The 21,378-nt window shown below is 41.0% G+C and overlaps 1 protein-coding gene across 10 annotated transcripts in view; it reads right to left on the reverse strand.

Annotated features, from left to right (window-relative positions):
- The window catches only part of LOC112556359 (transcription factor 12-like), a 105,565-nt gene that overhangs the window by 17,927 nt on the left and 66,260 nt on the right, over nt 1–21,378 (reverse strand). For 5 of the 10 annotated variants that reach the window (XM_025225293.1, XM_025225290.1, XM_025225292.1 and 2 more), the window contains 7 exons: nt 11,300–11,384; nt 10,780–10,901; nt 8,154–8,342; nt 4,906–4,987; nt 4,485–4,558; nt 3,292–3,351; nt 1,712–1,942 (listed from right to left, as the gene is read on the reverse strand). In XM_025225293.1, coding sequence (XP_025081078.1) covers nt 1,712–1,942; nt 3,292–3,351; nt 4,485–4,558; nt 4,906–4,987; nt 8,154–8,342; nt 10,780–10,901; nt 11,300–11,384 — 843 coding nt within the window. Of the gene's footprint in view, nt 1–1,711; nt 1,943–3,291; nt 3,352–4,484; nt 4,559–4,905; nt 4,988–8,153; nt 8,343–10,779; nt 10,902–11,299; nt 11,385–14,298; nt 14,761–19,385; nt 21,067–21,378 lie in introns of those variants that run through there. The other 5 variants (XM_025225300.1, XM_025225299.1, XM_025225291.1 and 2 more) reach the window with 5 other exon arrangements.

Genomic DNA, 21,378 nt, shown 5'->3' on the forward strand with positions numbered 1-21,378 from the left:
CCCAGGCTATACTAACATCTTCCTGCAGGTCAAGGTATTACAGAAAATGGCGCAAACAGCGAGAGAGGCTGTGCTTGCACCTTATCCACAAGACCATGAAACCGTGCTTCACGGAGGCGCATAACTTTCCTCCTCGCACTCCCAATAAAACTTTTTTTTTCAACGGACAGACTTTCCATCCAATGCCAAAAGCAAAATAACGTTCCGAGTCATCACGGCTCTACCTCTTCTTTTTAAACTGCTCGTAAATTTCTAAATTAACTTCAGCATTTGAGGAGGAGATTTCAGGCGAAGTCAGCGGTGTTGAGAAAGGGGAAGATTATGCAATGTCAGCTGCCCCGTCACATGTGACGCACGCAATGGTTTAGAGGTGGACTGGTGGTGAGTCGGGAGGTAGGAGATGAAGTCAAAAGCCGTTGGATCTGGTATGCGTACACCTAATTCGACAAATTACAGCCACCAATTGATAGTAAAGTGATAGTAACGATCAACATAAAATCAGTTCTGAACAAGAAGTATCTACCGAGTGGAAGAACACATAACCATCGTGTTTGTCTTCCCCACAACTCTGACCCATCAAGGCTGTTAAATGTCACATCTCAACGCCTGTCTGAAAAGCGAATGATCACTTCAAACTTGGCTACATCTAGAGGTGGAAGGCAAGAGACTATATCTGACAAACCGGGATATTGCGCAACGAAGCAATGACAGAATAAATTAACAACCCTGACAAACTTTGGGAGAAGCCAGGGAGTGTAGACTGGGTGGGTGGTGGGTGGGTGAAGATACCTACAGACGGGGCAAATCAACAGAATTTATCCCCGCTTTCATCATCTGTAACTGGATGGCGGCACTGCATGCCAACAGAACCGTGCCCTGCCATATAACGCCTCGAGAATGGCTGTTCGTCACAAAATATTTTAATGCCTTCGCCAGCCCCCACTGTTTCAAAAAGAGAAAAAAAAAAGTCCCGCGACTGGCAAAAGCTGCCGAAGCTACAGGAGTGAAGTCCCCTGCGATGCGCTAATTCGCAGTAAGCACAATGGCAGAGGGCCGCACTGGTGTCGGGGCCAGCTTCCCTCCTCCTGTGTGCGTGACTGTTCTTTCTCAGCGAGAAGCTGCAGGGCCTGCAGCAAGGCTTCAGCGCCAATCTGTTTTACTCGTCAGAACGCCTGCGTGTGATTGCTATTCCAGACTTTTGTACCTCCAGCAAAGAAAAGACCCCTCGGAAGAAGTTCTGGGTACTGTAGCTAAATGTTGCGTGTGATACCCATACAAGATCCAAACTGGTGATATTCGCATTGGCGCGTTTTAACAAGATGACCTTGCAGTGATGAGAAAATCATGTCTGCACGAGACAGAGGGTGCCAGGAGTGTGGGCCTGAAGAATTACCTGGCAACCGGTAGTCAATGCCTGCCTGGGAGAAAGGCGTTTATTTATTTTGCTGTGTTGGGGCAACATCTAGCGAATATTTAAACAATTTCTTAGTGCTTATTTGCTTAAAATTCTAAACAATAATCACCATGAAATGCAGTCTCTGATGGGGTCTAATTATTTATCCAAAAACGTGCATGCTCTCTTACATAGAAAATGCACTCTACACTGTGTACACGAACACACTTGCAGGTGTATGTAAGCATGCACGTACCATGAATGGCCAGGAAAGAGGCCGAGTGCAATATTTGATTTAGATTATGAAACACTGCTCACCATGTGGGACTCCAAATGGCTACTCAGTAGTGGGGGATATGGAGCAACAGGTCCCATGATGCCATTGGAATGTGTGGAGGGCATCATCGGTGGCATTCCTGGGTGAGGCCCTGCTGGATGTCCTGGAGGCCCACCTGAATGTCCAGGCATTCCTGGAAGAGGCAGCTGACCCTCAGCGTGATTCCTCAAAACATGAATGGCATCATCCAGGCGTTCCTCCATGCGACTCTGCTGTGCAGAGAGAAAGAGGCATGCATGAGCATAACACGTTTAATTTTTTTTAATGTATGCTTAAGTATTTTTACTCACCAAATGCTCATCTCACAGACCTCAAAGATACCTATTTCACACAGCTATACCAATAATTACATGTTAGCAAGAAAGTATGTATGAAAGAATCTCTACACTATATTTTATGACAATGAGATACAACTGTTATACAATCCGCATTTTACATATAGTATTTCATAGTATCACACAACACATGTATGCCACAATTATTTACATTAAAAACAGCATTAACAAATATTCGTTCTTGGTATTTGTAAAGACATCACCCAAAGGCATTAAATTTGGTAAAAACTCTAGAAGAAAAGTTCAAACAAGAACATTTAAGAGATATTGATATAAGTTATCATCTCTTCAGAGTGCACAAATATCAAAGCTGAACAAAGACTCAGAAGTTGTACAAAGATTCTAGGAAATACTATCTTGCACAGATCTTAGCTTAGTCATTCAAAAACATTTTCCCTAGAAGCTGTCCTTTAAACAAGCAAGTGGAGGATATGTCCTTTCTTTCATGCCTTCACCATAAACCTACCTAAAATCTGCTTCATAAGACCAACAACAACCAAAAAAAAAAAAAAAAACCCCCCATTACCATGCACATGCAAGTAACAACACCAAGCAACTTAGTACTAGTACACATGCATGTGAGAAAGTAAATAAACAGGGTCATTAATGTACAGCTTATCATCTATTCCAGGAATGAGGATTCATGCAATGTACTTTTAATACAAGCAAAATGAGCATCAACGGAGGTGACTTTGGGGTATCTGCATTTAAAAACATGTATACATCTAATCTTGACACAGATGCAAGGGATTCTTCACCTAAAAAATATCAAACAGCAAATGCCAACCTTCTCAAGATACTCTAGCACACCCATTTTAGTGGATTTCCTACATATTTTATCAATTATCTGCCACAACAGCTTTTATTCAGAATTAAGGCACCACATCTTTCCAAATGCTTCAGAATTGCAACCCACACCTGTAACTCATGACCTTAAAAATTCTTTTACTACCAATGCCATTTTTGTTGCCTGGTGGGAGGTTGGCAAAGCTTGTTCTCTACACTTACATGGCTATGTTCTAAAGAAAAGCCATATAAAAATTTTGACATTGTTTACAGCTAGCAGGCAAAACTTCTGACTTTCTGAACACAGCCACCCAAATCTTCCAAAATGAGCTGCAGATGTTTTTCATAATACCCACGCACTCCGTACTATTTCTCATTTTCTGCTGCATATAGATTATGTACTGAAGGAATACTATAATGTTTCTTCAGTCAAACATTACCTCAGCATGATCTTTCAGAACGTGCATGGCATCTTCCAACCTTTCTTCCATTCTTGTTGGCTATTAGACAATGGTAATGAAAAGCAGGGGTGAGAGGGGTCAGGACCAATGGGGGATGACTGTCCATATAACTATGAAAAGGAATAAGTGCTGAAAGTGACTGGACTGTTAAGTTCAGACTTTTGCGGCTAATTTTATGCCTTGTTTTCAATGAATAGCTTAAGAAGGGGTTACCAGTTTCTGCCACCCTTTGAGTAACTATCACCAGTTTGTGTTCACAGGTTGCATGCATAAGCAAGACTGACAAGTGGACTGTTTAAGTCTCATATAAAATACTGTAAATGGTTGATCTTTCACTACTGGATATACTCAACAGTATTGTTACAATATAAGCCAACAAGCATCTAAAAAGTAAGGAAACTTCATCCACTTCTATTATTTTTTTTATTTTCCATACATTTTTTTTATTGTGGTCATGTGTCGTAAAATGTTTTGGTTTACAACGGACTACATGTACAATGATATTATGATGCAGCTGAAAAATTAATCTAGTGAAGCCATGGCACATACAAATATGTACAGTACTTAATCACAACGATAAACAACTATGATGTTTGCGTAAAGATAAACATATCTTGCGTTTGTTAACCGAAACATGACTGTATTTGCAAAATCTCCCAAGATTCAAAGTGTTAAATCTGGCTATACACCTGAAAAACTTTCAAGCTGCTCACCTCAAATTACACTCATTGCATTTGTTAAATTTCAATCTCCTCTCAATCATCTCTCACACATCCACACACCATTGGCTGCTTAATGCAAACTGGTGAGAGTTCAACAATGATCGCTGAATGATTTTGAGAATGGGAGGTAAATGAGCGTGCAATGTGAGATGTATTAAATTCTAAAAAGTGACATATTATTGTAAGAAACCTTTACATTCCCAGACACTTTCAGCTGTAAACAACTCTACACCAATTCCATGCTTACTTATTAATGGCATGCTTAAAACACCAATCACTGAACAAACCAACCATACACAAATGGATCAAAATGCACTAAAGATCAGAAATTATCAATGAATTGGGGGGGGGGGGGGCGCAAGGAAACTTTACAAGCTTTTATTAAGCCAGACATTAAAACAACTCACTGCAAAGAACACAGAACCCACATGAAGAATATAGAGCACCTACCAACGAATGTAGATGACTTTCATAGTGAGGTGATGTTGCACTAGGGTTTGTAGGCCGATGCCACTGCTGTGGACCTGTTAAAATTCAGAGTCTTTAAGGTTATGTCTATTTAAGAAATATTCTCTTTATCTTGCATAATCAAGCATACTATATTTAAACTCCTCAATTCTTCATCACTAAACTAAGCTTAAGTTTGCAATGATATTTCTTGTCGACACATTTCTTATATGTTTGTTGACTATGGCTGCCATTTCATTTTGCAGTGTATTCAGCTTGCATTCACACGGGAACGTGCTTTACAAATTTAATGATAAATAAATCCTGACAATAAACTGTCTGAGGTCAGTTACATGTGAGAATTCATATTTATATACTTTGAGGTATCTAAAATATAAGTTCAAGTATGAAATTGGGGCAATACCTGTCATTGGTGGGGGTGATGACACAGGTGTGGTGGGATTTGAGCCCCCATAACTACTATTTGTCTGTTCCGTTGAATAGATCTGCAAAACATACACAAATAAACTAACATGGTTGAAGGTTAATGATGCAAGAAAAAGTCTAGGCATAGGAAGCAAAACATTTGTTTTGCCCAGAATCTCTTCGCCGGAAAAGCGACAGCTGTCCTTATCGCCTTCTGCAGATAGATTTGCTTGCACAGGCGTTCACACCACCATTTCTCCCTCTTCATATAAACATCAAAGTTTATCAAGCTCTTTCCTTTTCCTAAGACAAGTCGCTTTTAAAAAAGTATAGTATAAACATAAAATTTATCGGGCACTTTCCTTTTCCTAAGAACACTCACTTTTTTTAAAAGTATAGCCTGAAAATTTTGGGTGCTATTAGGATAAGACTCCAACTTATCCAAAACAGAACAAAATCTAAAATTTTATGGAGATATTTGTTACACAAATGTTATAATAAAAACACTAGCAAACCCTCTAGTTATGAAATGGAAAAAGACTCCTCCCAAAAGAGAAACAGGGGCTGGGGGAGAGGGTGTAAGAGAAATAAGTGAGAGACAGGAAGAGGGGGGGGGGGGAGAGAACTGGGAGAGTACTTCAGGATCCGAGAGTTGGGGTGCAACCAAATGAAATCCATTTAAGCCAGCTTCTTTTTGCAGAACAGGAGACAGAAACCAAGTCTTCCCATAGCTATTTAGCAGGCCAGGGAGCCAAAGGCAGAAGGTGATAAAAAGACTGGGGAACATCCAGAAGCCCTCTTTGTCTCTGGGCTCTGTTTAGCAGTAACACACACCAGACCTGACAACCATTTCTCTCCCAATGAAAACCACCTGCCTCTGCCAATACCATGATTACCTTCAGGTGCAATCCAGGTGTGCTTGTTACAAAAATTCATAAGCAAAACACCTCGCCTGTCACCTAAACAGAGACAGGTGGGACAGCAGCACATACCCAAGCTTTTTCCACTCTGAACAGAGAAGGCAGGCTAGAGAAAATGTTAATGTCAAGCATGCAGATTACTGGACCGCCTGAGAACAAGAAGTGCTGATGTGGGCAGCTCTAACTGGCATGGAAGGAAGAAAAAGACTATTCTTTTTCACTATAACCCTACTCGTTCTTCTAACAATGTCCATTTCTTTAATGTCCTATACTAGTTTCTGCTTTTGAGAAATTTTTAGATATCTGAACACCTTCAGCCTGCCATCTTAAAGTTTAACTCTCGTCGTCACATGTCAGCACATTTAACCCACTCAATCATCAAAGTAAATATAAAGAGCATTAACTCACTACAATATCACTAACTCATTCACAAGGACATTAAAAAAAAAAAAAAACTGTTGACTTTTCACCAGTTTTCAAACTGGCACTCTCCAGATAAGTGATTAATCTTCTGCCATCTTGCATTTGTCCCTTATTTTCTAACATTAATACTTTATTTTAAAAACATACCAATTAAGTAAACAGCAGTAAACAAATGATTTGTTAGAACAATTTCTTCAATCTTTTTTCTCTTTACTACAAAAGTTGTAAAAAAAGAAAATAAAAATTAAATAAAAAAAATGGGGAGGGTGTGTGTGCTGTGAGTCAAATTAGATTCCTATTGTGCATATACTTTAAATCACCACAGACCTAAAACTTTATTTTACAGAATGGGTTATACTTGATTGAAGTTTTATTAAGAGGACCATGATTTCAGCACCAAAAAAAAACAAAATTAGTATGTGATTACTTCTGTTCTTTGAAGGCCAAACTTTACTGTCCAGTAGGAAAGAATGGATTCAACTGGGAGGTAAGAAACGCAGATGGCCAGCCTTTGCTAAAAAGTGTATTTCCTCAAGTATTCAGCGCATTTGCAGTACACACCTGCCAGCGATCAGAGTGGAAGCTCATGGCGCTGTTGTTAGGCATTCAGTGTTGTTTTTACCAAAACTTGCCACATAATATTGTTATCTAACAGGAACCAATCCTTGTGAAGGCAACAGAAACGTGCAGAGTAATGTTTTAGCTGTCTTTAAACTCCATGTCTTTGCAAAGCCACTTAAAAAAAAAGAGAGGAAAGGACCTACATAAAAAAATAATACTATTTTGAAAACAATTTTCTGATTTTTCCTAAACACACACTGTACTGGCACCAGCGGACAGACAATTACTTCGGCAAAGCGAAGAAAAACTTTGATTCAAATTGTAATCCATGTCAATAAAGCTGGAATGATGTAGTTTATCTTGGTCACAGCGACAGTGCCTTTATCTGAGCCACGCGTATGCACACGCTCCGAGCTTCTGCCTGATTTGTACAAGGCACTGCAAAGACGGCTAAATGCTGGTTACATGTTGCCACAGGACACCAACCTAAATGAAGCACCTTCACTGGCCCCACAAGTATGAACGATGGTAGTCATAAGTGATACCAACTTTCTTCGCGGTATGGGAAAAAAGGATGACAACTGAAACATCTCTGTTTTTTACCAGTTTATTAATTTCCAGTAAACGGTTTCTGGATTATGCATAATGTGTTCAAGCTTTTATAATCCTCTTATGGCCCAATGCCTCATACACACATCTTCTTTGATGATGTGCTGTAGCCTTAAAACCATGTGTGTCAAGAGTCCTAAAGAAGTATCAGTATGATAAGTGATTTTTTTTCTATTTCCTTTAACAATATGCCTGGAGTCTGTCATCATCACACTGATCCTGTCGGTCGAAGCAACTGTCCTGTCCTGTATGTGTGTGTGAAAATGTATGAATATATTTTAAATATCTCAATACTCCTTCGAGGGTGACAGAATAAAGAATCTTGAATCTCCTGCTAAGCAGATGTACCGGGTGGGGAGGGGAAGGGGAAATACACGTATTAACAAAAACTGAATGTCATGTTAAAGTCATCAACATAAAGATTTTTTCAGCAAATGCAAGCTGGCAGCTTTTATCCTAAATTAATGTGCAAAGTGTAAACAGTATGGGTGTCTAATCACTGGCTGCAAGCCGTTTCTCTACAGCCCTCCACCCCTGCAATGGACCCAATCCTGTTCCGGGCCAGACGGAGTCAAGACTGACCACTACAGTATTGGGCTCCAACTATGATTCTCGCCTCCCTGGACTGGCTGAACCATTCTTTCTGCGCTTAACATAGACGTTCAGCCTTTAAGTGCACAAGTATTGGAACAGTTTCAGTCTAACAACATTACATGCCAAAGCAAATACTCACAGAAGCAAGTGCTTTACCCAGGGCATCCCCAGTCTGTTGTGATGGAGGCTGTGAGCCGTTGACTGTTGGAGAAGACCCAGAGTAGGCGGAAGAGTTAGGGGGCATGGAGGTACCCCTGAAGGTAGACATGGGTGGAAGAGTTGAGGCAAGCATGGCATCTTGACTTGGTGACACAGGATGAGGGTAACCCTGGCAACATGAGCAACACAAAAACATCAGAATTCTGCTGCTGTGAAGTCCACACAACATTCATGGATCAGCCACCAAATTGCATGTGTGTGTGTGTGTGTGTGTGGGGAAGGGGGAATAATGCACCCGTTCCACTCCCTCTGTACCTATGAGTCCACCCCTATTCCCTCAATAGGAATTATTAAGGACTAATTATCATCTCCATTTCTTGGACTAGACATGCCACTACAGTAAGAAACATCTATCCTTTCTCTAGCTACATGTCTCAATGATATCATATACCATTAGCACCTACAAGTCTCCAGAGAAAAATGTCCCATAAAAGACAAAACAACAACAGATTAACCCACATAAAATTCTGGTCGTATGGGGGTTTTGTTTACATACTACAATGCTGAATAAGCAAAAGAACCAAGTTCTAATAAAAAAATTCCACATCTATGGATGTCAAGCTATACTAGACTAGGCAACAGAATTACACAAAAGAGAAGTGACAGCAAATTGGTTAATAGCAAGAAATGATAATTACCATTTCAACCACATTACCACCGACATTCTTTCATCAACATTTGAAAATTATCAGTAATACAAATAGTATCATCGTGAGTATGGAAACAGTCACTCGCTTGTCCTATAATGTTTAACACAGCCACTAACAATTAAAAAAACCAAACTAAAAATTCCTACAAAATTCAAATGTCAAAACTTGATCTGTGCATTCTTCCTTTCCTGTTCCCAACATAAAAAATAGGGTGCCAGAAGTTTTTTCTACACTTTTTTTTTCTCACAAAAATATGCACTCAAGCAGGAACAAGCTGCATTCTTTTGTTACATGTGCATACACAATCATGCTCTCTCTCTCTCTTTCTCACATACACACTCTCCTCTTAGCACAGGTTTAATTATACACTGTTACAATAGCAGACATGTTCAGGAAATCTCACCCACCCAGCCTGTCCTCTCAATTTCTTCACTTGTGTAAAATGTGTTAAGAAGGGAACAGTAATGTAAAATTACATTTCTACCTGAATGCATGTGTACATAAGTATGTACAGGTACAGACACGCACATAAAATTTCTGCTCAAAGTTTGTTCATTTGCATTCATAAAAAAACACAAGTGGAAGTACAAGAGAGTGTTTGTGCGTGTGTGTGCACACCTATGAAGGTCTGAGCAAGGGGGAAGGGCCCGGTTATTCAAAAACAGAATGTCTGAGATTAAACACCATTTTGTCAGAAGACCACTTCCACAAACAAAGGTATAAACAAAATTTTACCCAATAAGCCGTTTGTGATTTTAAACCCCACCAAGCATTAACGCTCCCCAGCTCCCATCCTTTCTCAATTACTGCTTCACAAACACTGAGTAGCGCTGGGCAGGCTTTCCACTCTGGCCTGTTCAAAACAGGCCTCCAGGATGTTTAGCTGTCTGCTTTCTGTCTTCCACCCAGCTGAGTTCAGTAGGTGAGTGGAGGTAAATTGGGAAGGAGAGGACCCATGAGGCTGTGGGTAGAGATGCTGCAATCACCCAGAGGCATCTGGGGTACTTCAAATCAATCTGAAACTGGGATGTGCAGTACAGGCTGTACCAAGGGTCATGTAGAGACAGAAGCCTACAGATGGTCAGTGGAGGTAGTGATCTACAATGTATAGTAGTACACATAGCCTGTCTCTTTGCTGATGGATTGTTCTCCAGATGCTCTTTAAAGACTGTTAGCACTTAGAAGGCGATGTGAATTTCCTCGTTGTGTCCTGGAACAGCTTAACTTTTCAATAAACTGCCACTGTATCTTAACTCCAGCAGATGGCTTGAACTAGGCCACAAACTCCAGGGTGGCAGTTTAATGTTTGATTTCAGCATCAGAGTGAAGGCAATGAAAGAAAACCTGAAACTTGGTTCATAATGACAGCAGACAGCATCACAAATGTGTGTAGGGGTAAGAGGTGCTCTGGACTGTTTTAGTTTTCATAATGACTGACCATAAAGCTGCTTTACTCTTCTGCCCTATATTTCTGCTGATGAAACTATTAAAAATTCCCAAAATATTTATATCCATTCATCTCTCAAGCAGGAAACATCAGGGTTTGTTTTTCTCAACAATGAACAAAATGAAAGGAAAAATGTGCAGCATCCAATAAATAAATGTGATTTATCCAATGAAACATGCATGTGTCTCACATGCTCCCCTCTCCCTCTATTGATATATATATATGGCATATATAAAACCTCTAGTGTTAAAAGAACAACAATTAAAGCAGTCAGTTGATCCAAAAATGAATACATTTTCTTTCACGTACACATAGGAATGGGGGGAAAGGGATAAGGAAAAGGAAAGAGAGAGACACGTAATTTTTTTTTAAAGGCTTTTAAAGAGTCATAGGCAACTTAAATAGACTAGCTAACAGCATATTTTGTTTAATACATCCGAAATACTGACCATTTCAGGATGATTCATGTATGAAGGCTGTGAGTAATGAGGACCCCCTGGTAATGTATATGCAGAAGTCAGCTGCCCTGCTGGTCCTGGCCAATGGTCTTGTGCCCCATGTCCTGGGGGATCTGCAACAGTAGCAGTAAGATTAGGGTCTGCAAATCTAGGCAAGTAAATTTCTGTAGCTATACATATAAAATACAAAGAGCTGTTTTGCCAGAAACTGTTTTAATAACATTGGTCTGCAAAACCTTATAAAATTTATCAGCAACATCTCACAGTGCAGGAAAATCACAAAAAGCAAGAATCCCAATAAATCTGTATTCTCCGTCAACAGCATAAAGTCAAGCAAACTGGGAGGAGGGTTCAGAGCTTGTTTGCATGTGTTTGTGCATGTGGTGGTGGCGGTGGAGGGACAGGGTTAGAATGAGAATACACAACAGTTGACACAGCATCACAAACACAATACATTTCACTCCCTCATACAATAATGAGGAAAAATTCAAAACAAGTAGCAATGGCTCACCCATAAAGTATTTGCTGTACATTGGTTTTGGTGAGGTATACCGAGGAGACTCCTGCCCGTACTCCTCAGGACTCGGGGAATACACCTGTAGGACAAAATTTAAAACATTTCAGGAAGCAAAAAATGATGTCACATCAACTACTTACCTTAGATCCTCATACACTACAGTGCACATTATAAAACAGCAGTATCATCCCAAATTAAATAGAAATGCTTTTCTCATTTTCCAGTACCAACAGCACTTTTTACTACACATTAAATCACTATTCGATTTTACAATGTTGTCAAATATTCCTACAACATTAATGACCTCCTATATCCAGATTTATAGTTATAAGGGATATTACTGGTAGTCCCCATATTTTCCTGCTTTGCATGTTTATCCTCCAGCACAAACCCTCTACAGTCTTGAAGATTTCGAAAAAACAAAATTGACAAAACTGCACATCAGATTAACATCACATAAAAAATAAACACTGCTACTCCAAACAGAACTTGATTACGACTGCATTAAGGGCGATCGTGCAGAATAGAAACAAACTTATCTAAGGGAAATGATATCTTCTACTGGGGTTTTCTGATTAAATGCTGATTAACACAAAAAGATGCCGACAGAAGTGAAATTATACTAAGATCAGAGAACATGAAATGATTAGGGAAAATGCACGTGTGAATGCTTTGAAGTGGATATGCCCAACTCCTCCCCATATCTCTCTTCTATATTTTACTCCTTTTCATGTGTGCACTCAGTGCTGAAATGTTAGGCAAAAAAACAAAACAAAAGTCAGTTTCACTCAAACCATAATCTTTGAGGGCCACAAATATCCAACTCATTTTGCTACTGCAATAAAAAAACTTGCAGGCCAACACCCCACCCTCATCATATTGACAATAGCTGTCATCCCCATCCCCACTAATTTTCTCTTAACTACACATATTGTACACCCAGCTCATGTATCATAGTGTCTCTTTGTTTTCTTTATCTGCAGTTTACTTGGGAAAACATTTCACTAGTCACTGCTGAGGAGGCTTTTCACAAAGGTCCTTGACTTTTTTAAAAACTCTATTGCGCAGACCCATGTTCCTAGATGCAACTGCCTATTTTTGGGGGTGGGGGCAGTTCGTGCACACACAGTACTCTGGGTACCTTAACTTTACCCCCAAAAAACTTTGGATGCCTTCTGGTTGCATACCTACAAGATTTTTCCAATGACGAACATGAGGTTGGAACTATCAGTCCCAAAATGCGTTTTCTCATACACCACTACCACAGACTTAAAAACTTACCATACATTTGTACAGATATTCTATCATAAATCTATCCCTACTGCCGACGTATCAGGCACCAACCCCACCACTCACACAAACCTCTTGCGCCCCACAGTCACTAGGTTACCCAAGTTTCCATGGCCAAATGACTTAACTAAGGTTTACTAACAGGCAGTTAATGTCTTGTCAGGCTTTGAAAAAGTTAACATGACATATATCTGCACTATAGCAGCGATTAACCCATGTCCATACTCGTCCCCCTTGTGACACCCATACAATTTCCAAAAAACCCCTTTAAAAAATGAACTGAAAGCAAATGATCCCAACACATTTTGATGTATGCTGTAGAGCAAACTTTTATGCTGTCCTCCAATGAGAAATTATACACTGATGCAAGTATTAGACTGGGAAAATGAAGATTATAAATAGTCAGCATTTTTCTCCTGTGCATTAAACTTAAGAGGTGGATGAGACTGGTCACCTGGCCATGATTCATTACAGTAACTATTTTAACAATCCTACAAAAATATAGCATAATAAAATATAAGTGAAAATATCACTTTACACAATCATCTATGCTGCTCTACAACAAACATTTTGAAGTCTATACCATCACATTTATTCTCATAACAGCTTTCTGAAGAAAGTTGGGAGGGGAGGGCTTTCCAGACAATCAGTTTCCTAGAAACAATATCTGATTTCTTGTTGTCTACCAGCATGTTCAACTATAATAATTACTCATATGCCCCAGAATATCCCCCTTCCTGTCACAAAGTGAAATGAATCCAATGTATCTGCAGCAAATCTTCATCGAACTCAATCTCAAATCACAGATGAAGTCAAATGTCTAACAGCTTTAGATTGTCTGCCCACATCTGCTTTTAATCTGCAGTACAACGCGATATTTTTGAGTTTTGAATTTTCACCAGCTGCGACTGAGAAAATGGGAAACATATCCATGAATTATTCTCCATTTTCCGCATGTAATCAGGAATATATATTTTATTAAACAGTCTGGCTCAAAATAATACTGTTTCCATTATCTTCTGTAGGTAAAAGAACCACCAGGCTACATCCATTCTTCGAGAGCTCACCCGGTTGACAGTCTGGCATTAGTAACAAGATTGCCGAACTGTGCAACCACAGTCTCCCCCACTAAGCTACTGATGCCTTATCACGAAAGTCGATCCTTTGGTCTGCTTGTGTTGCCCTCCTAATGCTCTTTATCCTTCTCTGGACCAATTGCTGCCCCTTCTTTTACAACTGTGCCTACTATTCAATGGTCTCAAGACCAACCCCTTTAAGAGAGATAACTGTTATAATCAAGCGAGCTCCTAGTCCAACCCCTCTTCTTCACCGTCTTCACGCACTTAGTTCATTTGCTACCATGTCATCTAGTTGTCGACCTTGTTTCTTTGTCATATGACTGTCGGATTGCTTGTAGTCTTTCGTTCATAGCGAACTGGGGAATAGGGAAATATGATCTATGAATTATTATAATGCCAAGAATTCAATGTCTTTCAAAATTTTAATCACGCTTTATTTTTAAAAAAAAGTATAAACCAAATTACAGAAACAGACATTTGACATTAGAGGTGCAACAACGTGTTCTTTATGTCAACAAAAGGTTAATCAGGTCTAGCAGTTAACAGCGATCCTTCACCAGCAATGGCACTTCACTTTCATATAAACCTTTACTGAAGCGCGCTTTTTTTTTTTTTTTTACTCACACTTCTTTTTCTCTCCAAACAGCAGCCTGTCTTTATCTCCCCCGATTTTCGAACAATATAGTCCATCGCTTCTTAAACTGATCAACTGGCTAAAAGTAATGGGGCAGGAACTTGCGAGTTCTCCCCCCTCATTCGTCGTTTTGTGAGCTGTTGTGTTTCACTTTCGGGGTGAATTATCCATCTTTTCGCTCAAAAGAAGAAAAGGCGAGCGCTATTAATTTTTACACAATCAGACTATGTTCCTCTAGAACTACAGCGACGAAAGCGTCAGGCCCTGAAATAATTGGGACCTGGTCCGTCCGATCACCTGCTCTCCCTCATTTCGCCGCGCGCCATGTCCCAAGGGGAGGTTACTCTCACGACCGACGGCTTCTTGTCTCCCGCTGCTCACGATCACCACCTCGCTCTCTGCCAAGCTGCCTGTCGCTTCGTCAATTCATCATCGGCCAGCCATTTCATGACAGAAACGATCATCTTTTATCCTTCTTAAAGGCCAGCATGAGCGCTCAGCGAAAATCGCTGGAAACCGAGCAGAAAGTATCACAAAACATATTCCGGTGGTATTTTATGGCGAAGAGCCACGAGAAAAATGAGAATGTTTTTCTCTTAATCACATCTGGATATTCTCTTAATCATATCTGGAATTCTCTTAATCACATCTGGATTTTTCTTAATAATATCTAGATTTCTCGAGAAAACAGGAAGTGACGAAAGGGTAGTACTTCTAAAAATAGCGTCGTCTGCATAAGCGGAAAGATGCAATCCTCCAATGTGCTGCTGCTGCTAAAAATTCTCGACACTCACATGTAGTTAGTCCTTACTCACTGTCATTTCCTCAAGATAATGGCTACAAACGCCGGTGGATTAACATTGTTCAAAGATATATATATATACTTTGTTCAAATGTGCCGTGCAAACTTCATCCCAACATCATACTCAAGAATTTGCTCAAAACATTTCAAAAGTGATCGTCATCCAGTTCACACATTATAGGCAAGTGTCTTGATCTGTCAGTAAAACGAAACAATCTTCTTCCCACTGCAGTGCCAACTATACAAATGCACGAGCTGTTAAAACCAACGACGACTATTTGTAAAAAGCTTAGAGATCAGTCAACGGATATGCAACATCGACATTCAGGACACCAGTTTTGGTCTACGAGTAACGTGGTGACGCAGTGACAAACATAACATCAGTCGTATCCTTATTCAACACAAGGCTAAAAACAACTGACAACGCTAGGGCGCAAACGCTGCGCGTGCTCAAAAATGTTATATAAGTTTTTCCATCGATAAATATGATTCAAATATGTTATATTATTATAATTTTAATGGTAAAAAATAATTATTAGCAGTCAGTTGTAACTATATAATAAAAATGCAATACTGGAAATGAACCACCTATCAAATACAGAATTTCAAGGAGTTTATCTTAGACAAACACATCTGAAATGCGTTTATATTTTATTAACAATAATATTACAAGTGGAAAAAATAACTCAAATGGTCCTACTTAAGTCACAGAGAATCAATAATACAATGAGGGCTGCAATGACCGTGAATGCTACCTATTAAATTTTAATAAGAAAATTTACTGACTAGTCAGTCGAGTGAATTCGGTTTGGGGCTTTTTATTTTTGTAACTTCCTCCAGCCGAAGCTTCAAAATAAAGTTCAAATCTGCAGGGCAATATTCAAAAATCAGACGTTTCCTTTTCTGGGCAAAGCCCCCCACTTCTTGACCATGACATCCTGAGCGATGTTTCTTTTTGACTGGAGGACTTAGATTTGCTGATACAAGCCACACTCGCCGTCACACATACATGTACTACTTGCGCGCAATAGAGCTCCCCAGCACAGGAGAGCAATTTTCTTCTGCTTCTAGTGGCAGGTGGAAATTCCGATGTTTGAAGGCTTATATCTTGAACATTAAGCATACTTAAGTACTCATATTTTGGGAATTAGTAAATTTTAATTTTAAAATGAACATAACCCGATCATTAAAAAAAAACCTTGCACTTCCGTTGGGCTTTAAGATTTCATTACTTTCAAGGCTAACTTCCAGTTCCTAAACATAATGGATACAAAGCAACTTCTAGTATGCATAGTGTTTGCAGTTTCTTCGAACTGTGAGCTTTGGAAAAGGAGCCAGCATTAAATCACTATTCTCTGTGTATATTATTATTATTTATGCACTTGTTTCGGACAGCATCGTGACCAAAACAGGTCGCTCTCTCTCTCTGCGATGACCAGTAATGATAAAAGGAACATTGAACATCAGTTCGGTGAGATAGATATAGGCACACTGAACAACATTAAGATGAAGTACAAGAGTAGATCGTAATGCAAGGGATATAGGGACTGTAAACACTGTAGAGATGGAATAATTACATAATACTACACATGACAGACGTGTGTACGAGAGTGGGAGGGGGAGTGAAATTGGTAAGAAGTGTGCGGGAGAGTTTGCGACAATTAACATACTTCCCACTGGCAGAATTAATATACAATCTCCTAAACTAACGATCGTCTAGCGCACTGTTACTTGTTCATTTCAGGGACTTTGGTGTGTGTTCTGTTGATAGTAACCGCGGGATACTTCAAAACAAATTCTAATTTGATGCTGTATCGAATGTTCAAGCGCGCGGAACAGGGCCCGGAACAAAGGAGGACTCACCAAAAGAAGGCCCATAGCGAAACAGCCGACAGCTGTTACAAGTAAAACTCGGAGAGTTTCCTGTACATTAATGATTTTACTGTTCTTTCGAAGCAATAAAAAGAAAAAAAAAATTCATTACAGTTTAAAAAAAAAACACACCAAAAAAAACAAAACAACCGACAGTCCACAGGTTTACAGTGAAAATGTTGCGCTATGTTACCTTTATAATATAAATACACCGAGTATAACAGCTCAAGTAATATTTTAACTTTTCCGTCAGACTTGCGGGGTGGGTGGGTGGGTGGGGTGGGGGCAGGTGGGTAGGTTCGGTGCCGCTACCGTTAGCGCCTGTCACCAATACAGTGAGGGTTGGCTGTCCTGGGTTGAGCTCTCGTCTTTGTTATTTCTTTACATGTGGCATCTGTTTACGGGGCTGGCGGCCTTGCCATGATAAAGCCTTAGTTACTGGCTCGACATAAAATACCAATTCCCGCCCCCTCCAGTGCGGAGGCGAAAAAATATAAATATAAAGATAGTAAACGTCTTTTTACTGTAATGTTTTGTTGATGTTTGATGAGGGTAGGATCGACAATTAAACACCTTTAATAAATCTGAGGTACCGAAGCAGTATAACATATTTTTTTAAATCAGTAAACAATATACAATCTGGCTGTGTAAATATTTATTAAAATGTTGATTTCAAGCAGGAATAGTCCAAAGCTTAAACCAAAGTAATGCGAAATCTTAACAGAAAAAAAACCCCGAAAGTTTCTATCGCCTTTCACTTTCTGTTAATAAAAAGATTATAATCTATCGTACTTTAAAATATGCAAATGTATTAGGAATTTATTTTTAGAATTACGGCGCCCGCAATGTGTTGAAAGCAATAAGCTGTCATGAACTCCACAGTTGAATCACGGATGTATATCTATCGCTGGACTGCTGGTTGTCTGACGAGACCAGCTGCATCCTGTCAGGTATCGGCGAACCATTGAAAGTTTAATATCCGAAGTACGGAACCACAATAAAATTCTTTAAGTTAACAATAGACTTGTACTAAATTTGTTAACTACTTTTTTTTGGGCAAAAGTCCTTGATCTACACTTCCCACGACGTAGACATTGAAAATACAACAGACTATAAAAGCTTGAGCTTTTGTACTTCCGTCATCATAAGAGTTCGCCTCGTCTGCTCTTCTTGATGTTGATAGATAAACCCGGAAGCCAACTTGTGCTTTGGCCTTGTTCTACAGTTAACTCGGGGTGGGGTGGGGTCGGGGATTGGAGTTTTACGCCGGGCCAGCATCTAAGGATATATCACAGAAAAGGTTAACTCGGGGGGAAAAATTCGTCTGCAAACAGTCCAAACCAGGGGTGGGCAATTAATTTTCCCAAGTGGCCGCATGAGAAATTGGGATGGTTTTAGAGGGCCGGACTAATATAGTTAACTCAGTTTTACCCAATACTGTATATATATATACTGGCGAGGGGGGGGGGGGCGCCAGCGGGCGGGCCGGTCAGAGATAGGAGGCGGGCCGGCCTTTGCCCAGGTCTGGTCCAAACAGATGTCTGTGGTTGAATGCCGCCTGACCTCATGTCCTAATAAAATGTTCCACTGTCTAGATTCACCTCTTTACGATTATTGATGAAAACTTGAACCGAACCCCAGCAAACACTTTTTTTTAGGTGCGGGGGGGGGGGGGGCGGATGTTAAAGCTGATATTCCAGATAATTTTGAATATTATGATCACGTACTTCCACCAGCAGGTATACAGTAAACGACATACACACACAAATGAAAGAACTCATTGGCCTTACTTAACATTTCAAAATACAGATCTGTATACGACTCAACTTCCTTAGTAAGTTTTGAATAGCCAAGACCGCAGCTCATTAGGAAAAAAAAAATCCAGCAACACCTGAAATACAGATAAATTTGATGCAAGTGGCGCAACCCAAAGTCAAATGTCTGAGCGATAAGAGACGAAGAGATTGGGGTTAGCCTTACAGTCTATACGGGAAAATACCGATGCAACACTCAGATCGTCGTGATCAAAGGACTTGGAAATTACATACTGTACATGGACATAAATAATAGTGCAAAACGAACTGGGAACACTTTTCAATCCTCTGGCCAACATCACTTATTACTGCACACTAATCCTAGACGGTTCTAAACATGCACGCTCGCAGACTGAGATTCTGACTAATGCAATTATTAAAAAAAAAAAACCTAACCAAAAACACACACACACAAACAAAATTTAAGCTCTAGCGACCTGACTATGACTGCGGTGACAGACTGGGAGACAGTAGTCCAGAAGCATAGGCAGGGTAACAGGCCTGCAGAACACGTTATAGCGGCCACATTATTCACGGACAGGTTTCCTCAGAAATTCTAACACGCACACACACCTATGCATATACTCACATTTGTCAGTTTTGTTGGCAGGTACATGAAGGGCCGGTAAAAAGGGTTCGTGCAGTACATTCTGCGTGATGGATCCGTCTTGGCGGTTAAATAAGCCACGAAAAAGGAGCAAAACAACAGCGACACCACCACCACCTCATAGGCCTTTGAGCAGACAAGCGGCAGAGCGGCAACAAGGCTCAGTAAGTTACCCTAGGTGTAGACTTTGTCTGTGTGCTTGTCTCCGCCACGCGAGTATATTGTGATGCCAACAAGCTCAGTAATCACCGTTCAAGACACAGAAGTTAACCTGAGACTACGACACTTCCTTGCTCTACCTTTTACGAAGCTGTGTCCGCAGTTGTTGTTTTTTGTTGGTGTTTTTTTTTTTTTTTTTTTTTGAAGACCACTTTCCGGTGCTGAACAGACAGTACAATGGTCACATGAAAGTAATAAAGTCTTTGATTGAAAAGAAAATCCTCCAGACCAGCCTTCTGCTATGAAGAATTCCACGACAGATCCTGTCCCCGAGTTAAACAGGTTTGTCTCGGCGTGTTTACAACAAAGTAAGAAGCACCCACGAGGAGCAATAGGTGACGTCACACACCAGCCGCTGCTGGACACCCGAAGACCACCCGTTTAGGAGGCCGGCCCTAGCGAACCAGCGACACCCAAGGGACTAAAGGCACTGTTCAAACGTTGACACGCCACGCCATAGCCCATCCAAACGCGTGGTGGAGCGGAGGTTAGACAATAGCACAGACTCAGGTTGGGTGGTGCTGCTGGTGGTGCCTTGGTCACTCCGGGAGACGCGCTGCAACGGGGAGGTGAGAAAGTCTGTCTCTTGTTGTCCCCCCCTTCCTGCCTCCGTGCCCGCTTAGCCGGTGCCTCGTGCTCTTGCTACTCTCGCAGCCGTCCATCTGATACACGGGCCGAGGAGGCTGCGGTGAGAGTGGCGGAGAGGGTAGAAGCTGATCGAGGCGCCCGCTGGCGTGTGGACGTACGAACAAGGTACGGGTGCGCGGCGCGGCCTGGCCTGCTTCGTACGCACAGCCCGCCACCGCACGGCAGTTTTCCGACAGCATCCCCCACCCCTCACATATCTTCCCCCTCCCTGCAACACCGCTACGTCACGGTCAATCTTCACACGGACCGTTTGATGAGATTCTTTGTGTGACACCTGCGTCTGCACAATACCCTCAACTAGTACCTGGCCAATACGAAGTGACACTGGTTTGGTTTGACCAACGATTCTCCAATTTCATAACAGCACACGCACGGCGAATTCTTTTCAGAGCCACTGGCTTATCGCCAGATGTGGTGTGGTGGCTAACACAAAGAATCAACAACGTCCATGTTGAAGTACACATGCACATGGGAGTGGACATAAGGCCTGCGACATCACAGTTAAATCAACCTTGACAAAAGTGTCCATTTATCGAGCACTTTTTCCCCCCTTCCCATGCCCAGCCCTTCATACAAATCGGAACCATCTCTCTCACTCCAAACCAAACCTTCCTCTTGAGATGCCTGCATCTCAAAGGCGGGGATATTCTAGACTGCCTGTTCAGCCCGTGACATAACTCCTAGCCTCCCTGCTGGCACCTGTTAGCCTCCCGCTAGCACCTGTTAGACTCGCTTTGACAGCTTTCCCCACCGCAACTCTTGACAGCCTTCGGGACTGATGGTCCAGCTGGCCTCCTCCCAAAACACACCCGACAACGATGCTAGACGGAGGAACGATACATAGGCAGGAACGCCGACAATCAATTGTCTTGTGTGATTGCAGAGGGTTGGCAACCAGATGTGTGTGAGGTGGGAAGTGAACAAGGTCAAGTCAGTGTTTAGACCAGGGTACACTTGTGCCCTGATAAAGATGGTGAAGACAATCGAGTGCGAGTCATTCATAAACTCCGTCGGTCTCGCTACCAAATGTTAAATGTTATCTCAGTGGTAACTTTAAACCCTAAAAATGATAAGACAGACTTCGACGTCTATACCCCGTCTGCACTAC

The sequence above is a fragment of the Pomacea canaliculata genome, linkage group LG2, assembly GCF_003073045.1.
Source record: "Pomacea canaliculata isolate SZHN2017 linkage group LG2, ASM307304v1, whole genome shotgun sequence".
In the NCBI taxonomy this organism is placed as follows: domain Eukaryota; kingdom Metazoa; phylum Mollusca; class Gastropoda; order Architaenioglossa; family Ampullariidae; genus Pomacea; species Pomacea canaliculata.